A 17,780-nucleotide genomic window follows, 5' to 3' on the forward strand; every position below is an offset into this window, starting at 1 on the left:
TGACATGCTTACGTGATTTGATGTTGGCATCTCTGTAGGTGCCATTCAGAATTGCAAGCTCCATCAGCTGCATCTTTTTAAGGCTGTCTTCTCCTTCTGCCTGCGTATGAAAAAATGGGAAGGAAGTCAGGATTATGAACTCACTAGTGCACATGATCTAACTGACCTAGAATAAAATTGTTCAAGTTCTAACCAAGCAAAATACCTGTTTACCATTAGTTACAAAAGCAGCAAGCTTTGTCAACTTTTCCATATAATTAAGTGGAAGTTGCCAGTTGACTATCATTAATACTTGTTAAGAAATATCTTCAAAGAGTTTTGGAAAAAGTTCATAACACAAATTATAAAAATTAAGGATTAAAGGTAAATTGCATTTGGAAGAAATCACTTAAGGAATATTTTTCTCAAGTACATTTTCACATACTCCTAAAGGTATCTTTAAAAAAATTGTACTATTGGGCCATAGGATGAATAGCCATCACAAATTTGAAGCACTGCAGTTTACTGTAATTTGCTCCATTACAGTCAATACTGACTACTGGGGGGGGGGGGCAAACAAAAAAATAAACAACAATCTTTGAGTAGCTTTCCAGACAGGATATTGACAACTGCCCTGAGGCTGAATTCCTTATTATGGCACATGTAGATGTATTCTGATGAGAATATTACTACTATTTACACAGCACACACTACTCTTGGTTTTGCTTCAATTAAAACTACTTCCCTGAAGTTACCTACTCCATTGATATTGTGCAGGTTGCATAAATATTAAGTAGTGTTCAGTAGAACAATGCTCACTTTTTCAGTTGGTAATTAAAACACTTCTAACATATATTGTAATATATAATAGTATAATTTCATTTTGTATAATTTCATTTTCAAGACCAGAGATTTTCTGGTCTTTCCAAAAACACTACTATTTGTTTAGTCTACACTCTATCGAACAGCAAATGTGATTATGATAGAGAAAACCCAAGAGGGATGGTCAATGTCTACTTTAATGTCAGGTTACCACCTTGCCTCCTGTATGGAATGCCACTGCTGAAATTCTTAAGTCAGATGCATAGAAGGGCAGCTTTCCCATGAACTGCAATGCATTCTTCCTTTGCTAAACTGGATTTCTTACACTTTTACTTCTCGAATCACACAATATTTTCCAGGTGTTTGGAACAGTATTTTCCAAGTTAATGAGCTTGTTATAGATACTTTACTCCCAAACTGTGGATTAGTAATTTACTAAAGTCCAAGATAAAAACAGTTTTCATATTTTATCTAAGCAAATCTAGTACTTATTGTGAGGTACACTCAAGGGTCACGACCCCTTGCGAAGGGAACTTTTAGCAGCTGATTTTTATCAACAACTCAAAATCAACATGGTAAGATGAGTCAACATTGAATTCCTTTCAAATGTCAGAAATTGAAAGTCCCAACTGTAATACTGGGGACTTGCATAAACACCAAGATTATCACACAGTAAACATTCAGAATATACTGAAAGTTAGACGTTTTCTTTGTATGTTAAATATTGTATGACAGGGCAAGCTGACACTAATACTAAAAAAGGAAATACACATTCAATTACCATCTTAACTAGAAATTAATTGTACATTTAAGTACCATACCATGAAGAAATGTCAGACTCCATAGTCCCATAGGCCCTTTGGAATACAAAATGTGCCGATTCTAGCAATCTTAATATGACACAGAACAGATTTATAATTTACATGCAAAATAATATTATCTTCTTTTTAAAATAAACTATTTTTCCATTGCATCTTTGCTGGTAAATTACCTAGGCAATCATGACACAATAAAACCAATTCCAAATCCATTTCCCTATCCAGAGCTCACAAATTCTCATAATTCTGGATATACCTTATCGACGTTCTTCTAGCAATAAAGATTTTTTTTAACACATTGATTAATCTTTTCCCCTCCCCCATAAGTTGTACTTTCTTATTTGCTTTTTGTTGCATTCATGTATTTATTTATTTGAAAGTGTGTAACAAGAAAACCTCCTCACAATGTCAGCTGCATCTCCCATATAGTTCCATTACTGTTACTAAAATTGCACACTTCCTCCAAACAAGACCTTCAGGAGATTGATCTACGCCATTAATGACTTTCAGTAAATGCTGAATATTACACTCCACTTGCTAGGATAATTTTAGTAACCCTAATCCCAGATTTTGCACCACAGTGAATATTTCCCAATATAACTATTTATAGAAAAATACTTTTAAGACAGAAAATATTTTTACCCTTTTGATATGGTCAGAAGAAGGAGATATAAGTCCAAGTAATCATTCTGACTTTAACATTTTCCTATAGGTCATTACTGCTTTCTATTAGAAGAGATGTTGCAATTACCAGGCTTTATGAAGTTTGTTTATGGAAGTAAGAGTGGAAAAACAGTCTTCTTCTTAAACAAAGAAGACTAAGTCCTTAACTTTATTCTTGAGATTTACTTTTCTAGACTATGCTCAGCAGTTGATAAACTTTTCTTCTTTTAAACAAAACCCAAAATACAGCTTAAAATGTCCCTTTAACAACTGTATCAGTAAAAAAAATCAGAGATGGAAGAAGTGGACTTGCATTACCAGACATTAACACTGACTTCCGGTGCTTTAGTTTTTGAAGCATTTATTAGATACAAAAAACCCCCCAACTCCGACAAAAAATCCATTCCACCACTTTGAAAAACACGTGTAACGCTGACCACAAGGTCATGGTTCCGGCTCCTCCCAGAAGATGGCACTGTTTGTTGCACAATGCCACCTCTGCAGGACACTGGTGAGCAGCACTGCCGGCACCACCCACCCTACCAGTGCTGCCCAAAATCCTGCCAGCCCCTCGCACCCTGCCCTTGGAACAGTCACTTGCCGCCTCTCCTCATGGCGAAGTCACAGAAGCGCCCATGACCCTCTGGGACACACTGTTGTGTCCTTCCCTCTCTGGTACCAAGCCCTCCACTTGCACATCCTTCACCAATAGCCAGCCCCTCAAACTTCCAAGAGCTGCGTCAGAGCAAGAGGCACATGTTTTTCCCTGCCCTATCCTCTCACTTCTTTGCTGACAGATGATCAAATGAGGCACACGAGAGCTATCTTAGCTCCAGGCATTCCTGCAGGCACTCTCTGTTAAAGCAAAGAGAGGTTGCAGCAGGGATACAAAGGCAATCTCTGAAGGGACAGTACATTACCTGTACAATAGCTGCAACAAAGCTCAGTCATTTGTACCAAAAGGAAGCTACTTTGAGCAAACATCAATAAGGTCACTTAAAACCAGATTTGCATTACTAAGTTGAAGCTCAAGTGATTGACTCAAACCTCTCATCCTCTTAAATCCCCAGTGCTTTCCTTGTATTTATCATCTACAATATAACATGCAGATTAAAAAAAAAAAAAAGCCTTAAATGGTATCTTGAAACATAATTCTTTAAATGTAAGCAACTACTTGCAAATGCTCACTAAATACAAATACGGAAGAGATGGGAGCAGTAAATCCTAACAAAGCCAACTGTGCACAGACACCACTGGGTGCTGCTCTGTGAACACAAAGCCTCTAACTCCTCACAGTAGCTCAACTCTACCTGGGCTAGCAATAAACACACCTAAAGGAGACCAAATGCCAGTGAGGACTATCATTTTAAGTAACTTGCTTTCTAATCTTTCTCAGTGTAGGATTAGAGTTGCAAGGCACAAAACACAAAAAGTGCCACCTACATCAAGTCTCTGGGAAACACTTCCTAAAAACACAATTTCAAACTAAAGACAGTGCTGACCATACAAATGGCCAGTTAAAACCACAATTTTCTTCCCTATTTTGGGAAATACTGACAGTTTCACAAAAAAAGAATGCAGTTAATTATACAACTGCTATTAGTAAGAGCTTGTTTCGTGTCATGAAATGGGGAGCTTAGATAAAACACTCCAATGAATTCTTTTTATTGTCAATGTCCAAGCTATACTTCAACCTCAGATGTCCCAAGACCTCCAGAAAATCCTTTACCTTTAGGTACTGAAATGCCTCTGATTCTCATGTGCATGCAGCACCCTGAGGAGTATCATACACTTTATCTTCTTATTTATACACAAAACATACATACACTAGATACATTTGTTATCCAGGTGGAAGACAGACAGGCATGCAGACTCCAAAGGTAAATGCCTTCATTGTGCAATGTCAATGAAGGACTTCAGCAGATGACAACAGTTTTCAGAGGTGAAAGGTGGACTGTTAGATTCTGTCAACTCTGAGAAGCCTGTAACAAATTATAGCAGAGAAGGAAACAAAGATAGTATTTAAAAGAAGGATCAAGTAGCAGTGTTTAGGACAGAGCAGAGATCCATAAATTAGACCTATAGAGACAGCCAGTGGCAACACTGCCCTGCCATACTGCTGCCAGGCCCAAAAGGAGCATCACAGCAGCTCAGGTAATTCAGAAACCAAACCATCCACTCACTTATGTCATAGCTGGGATACCTCATTCTGACCGAGCTTCTTGAGCCTCACAGTCTCACATACAAGTCTCAAAATGCTCTCTGATTTTCATTATTACCAGGGCTGGAAGGGAAGGCTTTCAACACATCTCTACAAACATAGGTGCTTTCCCCATATGATGCTCCATTTTCTCTTAAAGTAACTGCTTTGGAAAATATAACAGATATACTTCTTTCTCCCTACATTCACAACAAATAGATCCTCATATTTAGGTGATGTCAGTGACTTTCACTGACAGTCTAGCTTCCAGATGTCATGCATTTTGGATCAAACTTTTGCAATCCTGTCACATCCCGGTACTTCAGCTGGATTCTCATGAACTGAAGTGAGTCCAGCCCTAGGAAAGGCAGCAGACAGTTTTATTATTTGGATAAAATGCAGCAAAGTCTGGCTTTGGGGACCAGTTCTTTATAAGCTTTTCCAGAGCTGTCCTTTCAGGCTCAGAGCGGGAGCAGCAAGTGGGAAGGGAAAAGGGTGGCGAAGCAAAACGACAGCCAGATGAGCCAGGAACACAAGGGCCAAAAACCAGTCTCCATCTTCCCTAGCAAGTGCAGCAGGCCTGTCCCACCAGGCTCATGGAAAGAACGACCAGGGGCCTCAGCAGCATGACAGCACCAAAGAGCACCTGCCTGCCAAGCACCTCAGCAACCTCTCCTGCAGAGCTGCCTCCCTGCCTGCTCCACACCATTGCTGCTGCTTACACAGCAGCTCCCACCAGCAGCTTTCCTGCCACTCTTGGAGAGAACTCTTCCAGCTACCAAACATTTTATCCAAGTCCATGCACCGTTCCACACATTTGCTTCAAGCTTCTAAGAACACAGTGTATTTTTCAGAATGCAGGTAAAGGCAATAAATAATTTTTCATGCACTCCAAGCAGAAGGGGAGAGGACTTAGCAGTTATGGAAGAACACTATACTAATGAACAAGAATAAATACTTAAAACTCTTCCTCAAATAGAAAAGTAATTTAAAATTGCCACATAAAATAAACATAACTTTTCTACCACCTGGAAATACACACATTAAATATGAAGACTTTAATTATTCTTTAGACTGCATAGTGTATCTGCATAGTATAAGCCACCTTCTATTTACTAATTTAATAGGAATTTTGGTAAAATGCACCACGGAAATATTTTACTGCCATTGATCTTATCCTACTTATCCAGGAGGCAGTGCTGCTCCTCAGGGGTCTGTCACCCTGCCTTCCCACAGGCCCCAGCTGCTCCACAGCCCAACAGCTGCAGCTTGGAGGCCTGCACTGTGACACAGGCTGGATTCTCAGGCTCTAGAATGCTTTTATCTCCCTGACAAAGAAAAATCTTCCACTGCAATTCACTTGTAGATCAGTAAGTATTCCTAACATACCATGCTCCAGTCAAACAGTCTTTACACATGAATGTCTCCATTCAGGGACAAAAACCTTCCATTCATAATTTATAAACAAAAAACCTTACGAACATTATACTAAAAATTCCTAGACATACATGTATCAAATAAAAAAACAGATCTCAGACATCGGAATATATTGTAAAATATACTACAAAGGCTAAAACACATTGGAATTTTTGAAGCTGAAGTGTATATGCTTAAAATCCATGTTTGGAAGATCTTTTTTTTGTAGCCAAGTTGCTGAAAGTGATGTATCTATAGCAACGATATCCTAGACAAGATTACAGGTAACTAGATGTAAAAGACAAAGAAAAGAGCTTTTTTGTAAGACTCTGAATGGGAGTACCTCAACTATTAATCAATTACCTAGTGCAAGAGATTAGAGTTTACTTTTGTAAAGGCTTTTGGTTCTGGTAAATTACTCTATTACTCAGTATTAAAGAAAACATCTCATCCTCCCTTTCCCTCAAAAAAATCTGGCAGAGACCTTCAAGTTTCCCATGCCCAGAATGTAAATATTGATAGTTAGAAGTTGCTAGTAAACACATGCAACAGACTTTCTCATCCTTCATTATACACTTCTGAGGGTGATGGAGCAGAAATCCTAAACCACAGCTTTGTTTGTTTTGAGGGGAATTGGTCAAAGAGGTCTTTTCTGTCACAGTTTGGCACCTATTCTTATATCAGAGGAAACTTTCCCAAATGCTTTAACGACAAAGACTTCCAGACCAGCCATATTTCTCAGAGTCCTGTACATCAACAGTCCTATGGCACTGAACAGGTGGTAAAACTATAGCTCAGTTATTTCTCTATTTCCTTTTCAACACTGACACACACTGCTATGGCTACGAGGACAGGCAAAGATAAATAAGCATCATTATTTCTTCTGAGCAACACAGTCTGCTTATCTTCTTCAAAGCAAGCTCTCAGTTCAAATGATATGCAAAGAAGACTTGTGCTGTTTCACTTGACAAATTCATTGGTCATAATGTTAAAGATACACCAGGGGAAAGAGACAGCCTATCTTTTTACACTCCCCATCACCTTATCTGACATATCCCTGTTTAATCGTGATACTTGGCTTACCAGTAATACTTTTGAGAGTCCTGATGCCCTCCCTCCCCCAGTTTCCATTTCTGCACAAAGAAAATACAGATAAGGTACAGAAAATTGGCAGATAGCGTGTTTTACAGGCCAGACTGAAATAGAGCATCAGTGGAACTTAGAAATTTGCTTCACCATATATTCCCCTAGATACTGGTTGGTAGCATAATGGGGTGGGGGGAATTTTGCTTGACCTTAACAGATCAACATTTCTTTAGGACAGATCTGATGGGCTCATGTTTAAATCACAGGGTTTTGGGCTATGAAGGAAAAAAATAAAACAGGTCACCTGGATAGGTTAAATCAAACCCTCAACAATACTTAATTTCAGAACTTGCTTTTTGCTTTGCATTTTTTCTTTTTTTTTTTCTTTTTTTTATATTTCCATTCCTATTTTCCTTGCACGTCTGTTTTACTGTTTTTAATAAAATCTGTGATAAGAATCTCTATACACCACACTGGAGAGCTTCAGCAATTCATAAAGCTCCATAACAGGAATGCATCTTTCATGACACACATATACACACTAAACCCCAAAAAATTCTAAATGAAAAAAAAAGAATCACAGTACATTCTAAAATGTTTTTAAAAGGTAGAATAATACTGAGATGTGTTCAGGTTTATTTGCTATCATAGATATCTGCTGATATTTGTATTAAGATTCAAATGAAATACCTATCAATTTAAAGGCATCTGTGCAATCTAAAGCATTAGACCTATTTCTTAGCAATGTGCAAGCCCAGCTTAAAAATGTTCAGAGCTGAACACTTCACTGTTGGTATATCTAGTTTTGGAATGCTAGACATTCAAAATTCCTCCTCACTGGTTAGGTCAATTCTGAAAACAGCAGTTAAACTATAAGCACAGCAAATGAGATAGTAGCAGGCAAGCCTCTCACACAAGTTTCCCACATATGGTTCTACCAGCAACATCCTGAGCTCCATCAGCATCCTAGGAATCTGAAGAGAGCAGAATGCAAACACCACCTATATTATGCAGGTCTTTATTCCAGCTGTAGCCTTTGGAACAGACTGAATAGTGCCAGAACACTCAGACAGTGTTGACACATTCTACTTTTATCAGGACAAATTCATTAACCCATCTTGAGTTTTCAGTAAATTGTAAAAACAATTTAACTAATATATGCTACAAAACGAGCTATGATCAAGCTGGTTGTTCTAACAGGTACAAATTAGAGGCAGTCGTTAGAAATATATAAATGGAATGATTAATTAAAAATATTTACAGTTAAGTGTGGCCTGACCTGTAACATTTATTTTCCCTCTGTCATCCTAGGAGGTCTCTATTCAAAGTTTGAGTTTATACACTCAAAATAGCTGTGAATTCCCCTGAACTGCAAAGACACCTAAATCAAATATTGACATGGGTGGGTACATAGGGGGCAAGATGGGACTGGAGACCCCCATTTAAGGGTTTCAAAACTAGTTTTTTGTTGCAAACTCCAGAGATCCCAATGCTACATAATTTTCTTTCCAGCTATGCTAATGGTTTACTACATAAACAAAGCCTCTCATTTTCAAAATGGCACTGAGATACGACTGCATGTTTTCATATGGAAAACATGTCCAGTATGTTTCAAATCTGTTCCCACCAAGAAATAATAAAAAAAAAAAAAAAAGAAAGAAAGAAAAATGACATTTCATATCAAATTTAGTAACCAAGAAAGAATGTGAGGAGTCTCTCTCTTTAGAGCAATAGAAGAAAACTAACTGCTGGTGACAGGGAGCACAAAGACTGTTGCTGTAAATTAGCACATGTCGAAATTTCAAGGGTATCTTCTCTCACGTGTTGCATTAAACACAGGATTCAGGGCTGCACACTACCACATGGGAATTCAAGCTGCAGCAGTAACTTCTAAGACATTTTTATCTTCAGCAGGAGATGTCCTGAAAATGTAATACTGACTAATTAAAATAAACTACTTTATTACAATATGGACTAAACCCATGAATGTTTAGGCTTTTCCAGCTGTAAAATGTTAGTATTCAGGGAGCAGTGGTCTTCCAAGAGCTTCTTCAACTGTCACACTTACTGCTCTACTCTTATTTTCAACCGAAATCATGACAGCGAAATGTGATATAAAAATTGTTTATGCATTTCACCTGCACTCCCCTTTTGTAAAATGCTTGCATTAATGGTTTTATTTTCAAAATTACTGTTTTCTGCACAAGCACAACCTCTCAGGTTGAGGCATGAAATGACTATCTCATTCAGAAATTTACATAACGTTACCATCTAGAGAAACAGTATTGTTTTGAACCTAAGATGCCCAAACATCCAACCAATTTAAGTTTCATCTAATAAACGAAACAGAATATTGGAAGTTTAAAAGGAGATACACACTGAGCATGTACTTGCAGTAATTTTCAACAGCTGCTAAAAAGTGAATAAGTACTAAAAGGTCACAATTATTTCCAACTGCTTACATGCCTACAAGCAGCCCATAGCTGTGTTGAATCTATCACCACACGTGTGTCTCATGTGCACTTTACATTGGTACTCCAATACCAATGATTAAATACTGTTTAAAAATCCAGGTTAGCTCTTTCATCAACACCACAGATGCCTCTCCAGTTTTTGAACTCTCAGAGCTGACGAAGTCCAGAAGAAGGGAGTGATGGTATCCCAATCTCTTCTTGTATGGCTGCTAAAACCCACTTTCACACAGCTTAAAAATACAGAGAAGTGAAAAAACTAATTGTGTGCATTCTCTTTAGAGGACAAATATGTCAATCATACGACTGAAGGCTTGGGCTGCTCGAGGCCACGTGTTGCTAGGGAAGGGCTTTCCCTGCTATTTACTGAGCTTCTTTTCAGCTTCCAGAGCCAGGCCAACCCTTGTTTTCCACAGACAGGAGTGAGAACCGGCAGGGACCGGCACAAAGGGCCTTTGAGGAGCTCCTCTTGCCCAGGGAGCCACAGCACTGCTGGGCACAGCTGAGCAGCGCCGCTCTCCCTCCTCCTTCAGACACTGCCCTAACCTGTGGCTACCGTGGGGCAGGGATGGCCGGCCACCTTCCCTGCCTAAGGAGGAAAGGCTGAGCCATTCTGGCTGCTGCAGGCTATGGAGAGTCTGAGCTGCACCCAGCAGCCACAGGTGTGGTGTGTGTGTGTGCTGTGAGGCGTCCATCACTGCAGAGCACCAGGCAGCAAAGCACAGGTTTGATCACAAACTGACAAAAGGCAGCTTTTTGACTCCTGACAGACCTGGAAATTTATTCGTGCTGTCACTAAGGAGCTGAGCACGGAAGTTCTGCCTACCAGTTTGTATCATTTTGTTTCTACATAAAAAATTTAGCATTAAAAACATTTTAAAAGCCTTTTAAAAGACAGTCTCAATTTGCAAAAATACTTCTGACATCTGTAAATATTATATAAAAATGTACATGCAACAGATTTTAATTTTTTCATCAATTCCTTCAACCTTAGCAACTTCAGTTGCAAAAGATTAGTGGATTCTTAGTAAATTATGAAAATCATGCAACATACTGCAGTTTCTTTTACCTACTCTAGAATAACAAAAGTAATGATAATTTGACTTTTTTTAAAATGTAGTCACATAATTTCCCAGTGCAATCACCCAGAATAATTCAAACATATACAAATCTTGTTTTAATTATTCATCATAGTTCTTGGGGAAAAAAAAAGGAAGCTGAAGTAAGTGTCAAAGAAAATTAAACCAACTTCATTTTTGAAGATATTCACCTTTTGGGCTTTGGGAATTAATCACATACTTATGTTAAGGTCACTATTTCTCATCCAGATTTTGACAAATAAGAACCACCTATTTTTCATAATGTATTAATATGATGTCAGTTTCTTATGATATTCCACTGTATATGAGATTTTTACTCTGCTAGGTTTTAAGACCAGATTACAAATACTTATTACTGAAAATAGAGTACATCAGTAGTAACGAAAATTTAGTTTTGAAAGCATTCCTAGTGCTTCCAAAAAATTACCCTTTACATTCTGATAAGATACCAAATTGCAATAAAAATGCCTTTCTGTTATCCACCAATTTGCAAATTGTGTTTATAACATAGAGAACTTTCCTAAAACTTGTTAAATTAAAAAAACCCAACCAAACAAAAAACCCCAAAGAACAACTAAAAAATCACCCCAAACTGACATTGCCCTACCCCCCCCCCCCCCCCCCCTTTAAATAAAACCACGGTTTTTATAAAAGTGTTTTCTGGAATCTGCAGTAGAACCTACACATATGCCCCCCCTGCACAAGACTATTCAGATGCCATGCATACATAACAAACTCTACCAATTTTGTATGTGGGCCATGTTTCAGAACTCTCTCACAAGCAGGTATAGGTTATGACAGCTCACATACAGAAATGAGACTGTGGCATAGCAAACATCATCCTCCTCTGTTCAGAAGGTATTGGGATCATGAGGTACCTGATTAGACACTTGCCAAAATAAAGGACTGGTTAACCTATTTGGAAAATCCACGAATAAATTACTGACCAGAATTTTTTCATCTTTTTTTTTTCTAAAATCCTACATGACCAAAATAAACTATTATGATTTTTTCTATATAATAATTGAGTCTCTATGATAAAACAATTAAGTTCTTTAAGTGTAATCTTCTGTCCTAGAATGAGAGAAGTATGTATCAGGACTATCTTAAATAATTAATTTGACCATTCTTCCCTGCTGTTCTACACACTAATTTAAAAATCTGCTTCCTCAGCAGACACAGACACTAAAGTAACCATTTAGCAGGACTCACAGTATAAATTTGATCAAATTTCACTGCAAGTTAAAGCCTATACTGGGACACAAATATTCAAGATGTCTGTGCTTCTCTTTGCTGCTGATCATTGCATGTTTTATAGTGTTGCCCCTGAACAGCTTGCTACAGACTCTGGATATTAGACCAAAACTTCATTTAATGGTTTTCCTTTTTCATCTTTTAAGCAGCTGGGTACCTGAACTGTGCTGAAACAGACTGCAGCCACTGAGCCATCCTAGATCAATGCTGTCATGTCATGCTCAGGAAACCATTCTTGACAGGATACTCCTGCAATATTTCTATGCAGCATCTCCCCTGTAACTCTAACTAACCTTAAATGCCAGATGCATATTGTAGGACCTTTGCAGAGAACAAGCAATGTTGGTATTAAAAATACTAATCCATCCTAAAAACACCAAACTGTGGTAACTTCACTTCTTCCTATACATTCCCTACCAGTTCCTTGCCTTCACTCTCACTCTATTGCATTGATACAAGATTCCCACCTGCTTTCTGAAGGATCCTTGAGTCCCATTAAACAAGTAACACCGTCCCATTTTTAGATTTCTGACTCAATTCTGCACATCATTCTGTTTGAATATTAGTCAGACACTCTGGTTCTCTGAACATTTATTATTCTAATCCAATTTTTAGGAGAAACAAATTTAGACTTAGATGCTAGAAATATGTAGAATTAAATTGTCTTTCAGAGACTGTAGAATTATACTTTTGTATCGTAGTAGACAAGGTGCACAACCACAAGCAAAAGCAGCTTAAAATACATTTTCTACTACAAGACAAATCACCTTAGTGCCTCTTAATCTCCTGAGCCTCAGAATCTCATGAATATTTCAAAATAATACCTAAATTCACACAGTCTCTAATTTTATGGACTATATTCTTATACATAGCACTTTGCAATAAAAACCTCCCTTAATGTGTGTAAAAACTTATACATAGGGAAAAAAATCTAAAACCAGAAAAAGTTTATTTTAAGCTTTCAGTTACATGATGTGGCTGAAAAATTAAGAAGCAAATATAAAAATGACAATTTTTGAACACTCATAGTAACTGAAGAATATTCATTCACTCAGCATTAATGAGAAGAGACAAATGAAGTTCTTTTCCTTAAGCCAAGGGAAATAAGGACAACAAAGGTAACAAAAGGTGTGAAAAGCAAGGCATATAATTCTGAAGCAATTCAAATGAATGGACAAATTAATGGAATTTTGTTTCCAGAAGGTGTAAAAGTAAGTTGCTGTGCATCCGTGCATGACTGAGTTCAGAAAGCTAAGACTTTGAAAAACAGAGGATGGAATGGGAATCAATCAGACAGAAAACTTAGGGAAAATAATTTCAGGGGAAACAAGTTCAGACAAGTTTACCTAGCAAATACAACAGTCAATTCCAGAATGTAAAAAATTAAAATGCCATCCTTAAGACTTTTTCCCAGGCTACAAATTAGTTCAGGATGATTAGGCTGACGTTTTACATTGCTGTCAAAGGAGTCAAAAATTATTTTTCAAGATGTAAAAAACCTCTCAACTGGCACTCCTGTGGTACTTTAAGCCAATTTAGATAGTGGTGGTCACAGTCCTACTCTTTCCTTACTGCTGCTCTCCTGTACCCATCACTGGATCCAGGATTAAACCATGCCAACCTGCTCATCTGGCAACACTTTGGTTTTTTTCAACCTATGTATTTTTCTGCCAGGTTACAAAACTGAAAGAGCTCACTGCAGACTCACCAGTAAGGGAGGAGAGACTGATGGGAGCTGACACCTCAGTGTGCCAACTGACTCAATTCCATATGGAATGGGTAGTCTTAGTCTTGCTAATTCTGAACCCCAGCCGTTTAATCTTCTTTTCTAACTGGAAACCCCTACCTGACAACTAAAAGGCATTTTTTTCTTATTAAAATATTCCATGAATATTTTTCTTATTCCTCATTCTCCTACAAATTTTTTTAGTTTTTGCCCATTTTTTCACTTATAATCATTCTCCTTTCTGTCTTTCTTCTCTCTTGATGCCAACCTTCAGTGGAGAAATACTATTACAGCTTCTCTTGGCCAACTGTACTGATCAGTCTCCTCTAGGTTACCTTAAAACTGTACGAAGTGTGTTCCTCCATTTGTAGATTTGTTAACCCAGAGCAATGGCTACAATCTCAACCATCTACCTAGTACTCTAAGTACACACATTCGTATTTTGCGGAGATCTTTGAACCTTGGTATTTGCAATCCATCTTCTAAAAGTACTGAAAAAAACTAATTTCAAACCTCTAAAAATGTCATCATCCGAAATGGGCAATTCTAACACCTTACACCAGCATCTTTAAATCTGCAGCAGGTAAATAGTGCATCCAGTATTTACAAAGCTCCATGCTAAGAAACTGAAAATAATGCTTGGTTTGATAGTGTGAGGACTCCACAAAAATCAATTTCCTCATTGATATTTTTTCCTTTTTGTGTATTACAATCTTCTATAGAACTACCCAAAGTGAGAGTTGCTGATTTTCTTTAGCCAAGAATTGTATGACTTAGATTATGCATTTTGTTTCCATGTCTCTGCATCCAATGGTAATTTTAGCATAACAGTATATAAACACTTCTGACCTGGAGTTCAGATACCTACAATACACATGCAAAGAACCTGCTGTCAGAAGTTTACAAGTTAGTAAGTGAAAAAATTGCAGAAGGAAACAAACTGCTGGAATCTGAAGATCAAAGGCAAAAGTAACAATGCCCCAGCAGAAGCAGAATTAAATGGAGACTGGATAAAAATACTTGCAAGAGAGGTTATTAGAAAAGAGGGAGTGCCCGGAGAAGAAACAGCTGCTATCCCTACTGGTCTAGCAGCATGCACATTTCTTTGATTCTCTGGATTCCTGGACCAGCAGGAGCCAAGAACCCTCAAAATATAACAAATTAAACACAGAGAACAAGTACTTTGCATAGCTTCCCACTTCTTCCCCATTACGGTATTCCCACCTTTCCTGTGTGCATATCCCTGACACTTCCTCTGTGTTCTCTGGTGCTGGGTGAGACATTCAAAAAGGTGATATACCTCTCCAAAAGCCCCAAAAAATCTGTGAGTTCCTTTTCTAGCGCTTAGAAAATAAAGTCATCGCACAGAATAGTCTGGTAAGTGCTTTTTTATGATATTCATCCACAAATTAATTAGCCTGCAGCTTCATCATTCAGGATTGAAGCAGAAGGGGACTTCTGCTTTCATTATGAAACAACAGGCTCATCACAAGTCATGAGAACGTACTTTAAAATTGAAATTAGATTCAGATCTAAGCAGGCCCATCTCAGTTTTACCAGACTTTTTTCTGTATGCCATACTTTTAGATGATAAAATGATAAGGTTTCTCCTACACTGCTCACAAGGTAAAGGACAGACTATCTTTCGAATGAAATATCCATCTTCTATCAGGTAACTTGCTTGATGTATATTTCCACGAACTCTGGAGAAGGATGTTTCTGGTGTGACCAATCAGAAAGTTTTAGGCTGTGAAAATCCTTCATTAAAAAAAAAAAAAAAAAGAGTGAAATACTAGACAGCCATTCCCACCTTCCTCTTTAGGTATTGCAAAACTAAATTCATACTGTGTAGCCCAGATTCAGTTATCAGTAATCTTTAAATATCCTTATCTCAACATCTGACCTAGCCAAAAAATCCCACCAGTTTAAGCTTTTCCTGCACTCCCACTGCCACTTATTTTCACCTCAGTTTTGCAAGTCAAGCACAGAGAAGAGGAAGAACACACAGAATGTGATAAAATATAGGTTCCAATCAAGCACCACAACCTATGGAACTAAAATTCTAAAATGCAGAAAAAATCCCAGAGTGTGAGATCTGAAAACTGTAGTACCCATATATACCTTTTTATTTTTTCAGATTTTTTTAGTACCTGATTTTTGTAAATAGCATCAATTTGCAGAGGTGCTGTAAGGTACTGGAACTAAGGACCTAAGTGATGCACTCAGTTCAACCCAGTTTTCCAAAGGGTCCTCTGTAACATTGCCTTTCTACATATTTTTTAATGCTGATAATGTCCTTTAATCATCTAGCAACCCTCTTATGTACCCTCAGAGTGTAGAAGTTTTCGTAGTTTCAGTTTCTCAAGCCACTTCACAAACACTTAGATAATATTTTTATTGTAAATATTTATAAATATTATATTATAAAATTTTGCATTCCAGTAACTCATCTAAGAAGTAAGAACGTATGGGGGTGGGGATCAAGTCTGATGAAATCAATTCCCTGACAGTATTTCTCAAAGTAACTTTAAATGAACAGTTAAAATTTTGAGTATTAGTGAGAGTAAATGCTGCTCTTGTTCACTTCTAATTTCTTCGGAGATCTTTCTAAAGTTTCACAGAAACAGTACCCCGAGGCTACCAAACAGCTTCAGCTGGATCATTAGTAACAGTTCAGGAATTTGTTAGAACTTAGCAGCTGTTCAACCACTGAATCACCAGCAGGAATTTACTATTTTCCTTTGCTAATTTACAGGATTCCTGCTAGTGATGTAAGATTACATCAAGGAGCTCTAACCGTATTTTTATGGCTTAAAACGAAAGTTAAAATTACTGCCATTACGGCAGTACTGCTCTCTTTTTAATTAGTTCCACCTCCATATCCTAATACTTATGATGGGTAAAGATTTGAGATATGTACTAGAAAGGATCACAAGGCGACACTTAAGCCTTAAGCTATATAACCAAAATCAATTATTTTGGGGAAAAATACTGCATACTGTTTCAAGTATGACATATCCTTGAATATACACTTTTAAAGCTAGCATCAAAGTATTCAGGCACGTCTAATCTTCCCTGTTTCTTTAAGGTACCCGATCTAGGCGGCTGGGAGAAGATGAACACATGCTTCCAAAACCCGGCCATCAGTTCTTCCCAGCCTACTACAGCTGACTTCTGGAGCACAGCTGAAGGTTAAACAAGCATAAGTGATGTTCATCACTTGAGGCACTTGTGAAAGCACCAAGTCCATCTTCTCACATTTCAATAGCATCGGTGCTGACAAAGGAGTCAGCGGGTCAAAGCCCAGCTCCCTTTAGAGACAAGGCAGGCAGGCCTGAGCTGGGAAAACATTTACATGTGACCCGAGAAAAAAAAACAGTCTGAAGGGCCATAGGACCTTATTTGTTTTCCGAAGAAACCTCAATGCCCTCCCTCCCCTTTCAGAAGCAGATCTGACAAGTGTTGTAATAAATATTACAGGCACAAAGGAAAGTTGAAATCAATAGCAGGTTAATGTTTATTGAAACAATACAGAGAACCATTTTTAATAGCATTACTTGAAAATAGATCTAATCTAGCAAAGGAAATTCAATTTATGTTTAGAGCAATCAGATGTTGCTTTTTACTTCGGGGATTTGTTGCAAACTATGTCTCTCAAAATGTGCTTACTCTACTGTATTTAGCAGAAACAGTTTAGCCCTAATAAGCTGATAGTCTGCAAGGGAGCATGGATCAACTTATTCTCATTAAGAACGTAAGCAGCTTTCTAACAGCCTTCTTTGCTGTTCAGCCCAAGCCAGAGAAAGCAGGGATCTCTCCTCTAAACCCCGTAATTTATGAGTTTATTCAAACTCGCCAAATTGCTTTAAGTAAACGCCTCTTATATTTGAAAATTCCCATGGCAACTCATTTAGTTTGGCAGGAAGGCAGACCCAAATTCAATCCTTTTATCCTCCTGCTAAACCATTACAATGGTAATTCTGCTCTGACACTCTGAAGAGACTGCTAATTACTGTACTGGGTCCCCAGACAGATTCCCCATTCAGATTAAAATGGTGAGCGCGGCAGAGAGCAGCAGCAACACCTTTGGGCACAGGAAGGGATGTGCTCTCACATTACGGCTTTGTACGAGAGAGGCTCCAAGGCTGCGAAGACAAAGCACCTCCTATCCACTAAGTCATGCAGAACAAACGCTGAGGAAGGCAGACAGCCAGCGGAACGACAGCGAAGGAGACAACCGAACCA

General features: G+C 38.0%; 1 protein-coding gene across 9 annotated transcripts in view; it reads right to left on the reverse strand.

Moving 5' to 3' along the window:
- QKI (QKI, KH domain containing RNA binding) overlaps nucleotides 1–17,780 on the reverse strand; it is a 154,283-nt gene that overhangs the window by 20,513 nt on the left and 115,990 nt on the right. For all 9 annotated transcript variants that reach the window (XR_013181420.1, XM_077175666.1, XM_054630071.2 and 6 more), the window contains exon 5: nucleotides 13–100. Coding sequence is in view for 8 of the 9 variants with exons in the window: in XM_077175666.1 (XP_077031781.1) it covers nucleotides 13–100 (88 nt within the window). In the remaining variant the exon portion in view is untranslated. The remainder of the gene's footprint in view (nucleotides 1–12; nucleotides 101–17,780) is intronic.

This window comes from Agelaius phoeniceus, chromosome 3, assembly GCF_051311805.1.
Source record: "Agelaius phoeniceus isolate bAgePho1 chromosome 3, bAgePho1.hap1, whole genome shotgun sequence".
NCBI lineage: Eukaryota > Metazoa > Chordata > Aves > Passeriformes > Icteridae > Agelaius > Agelaius phoeniceus.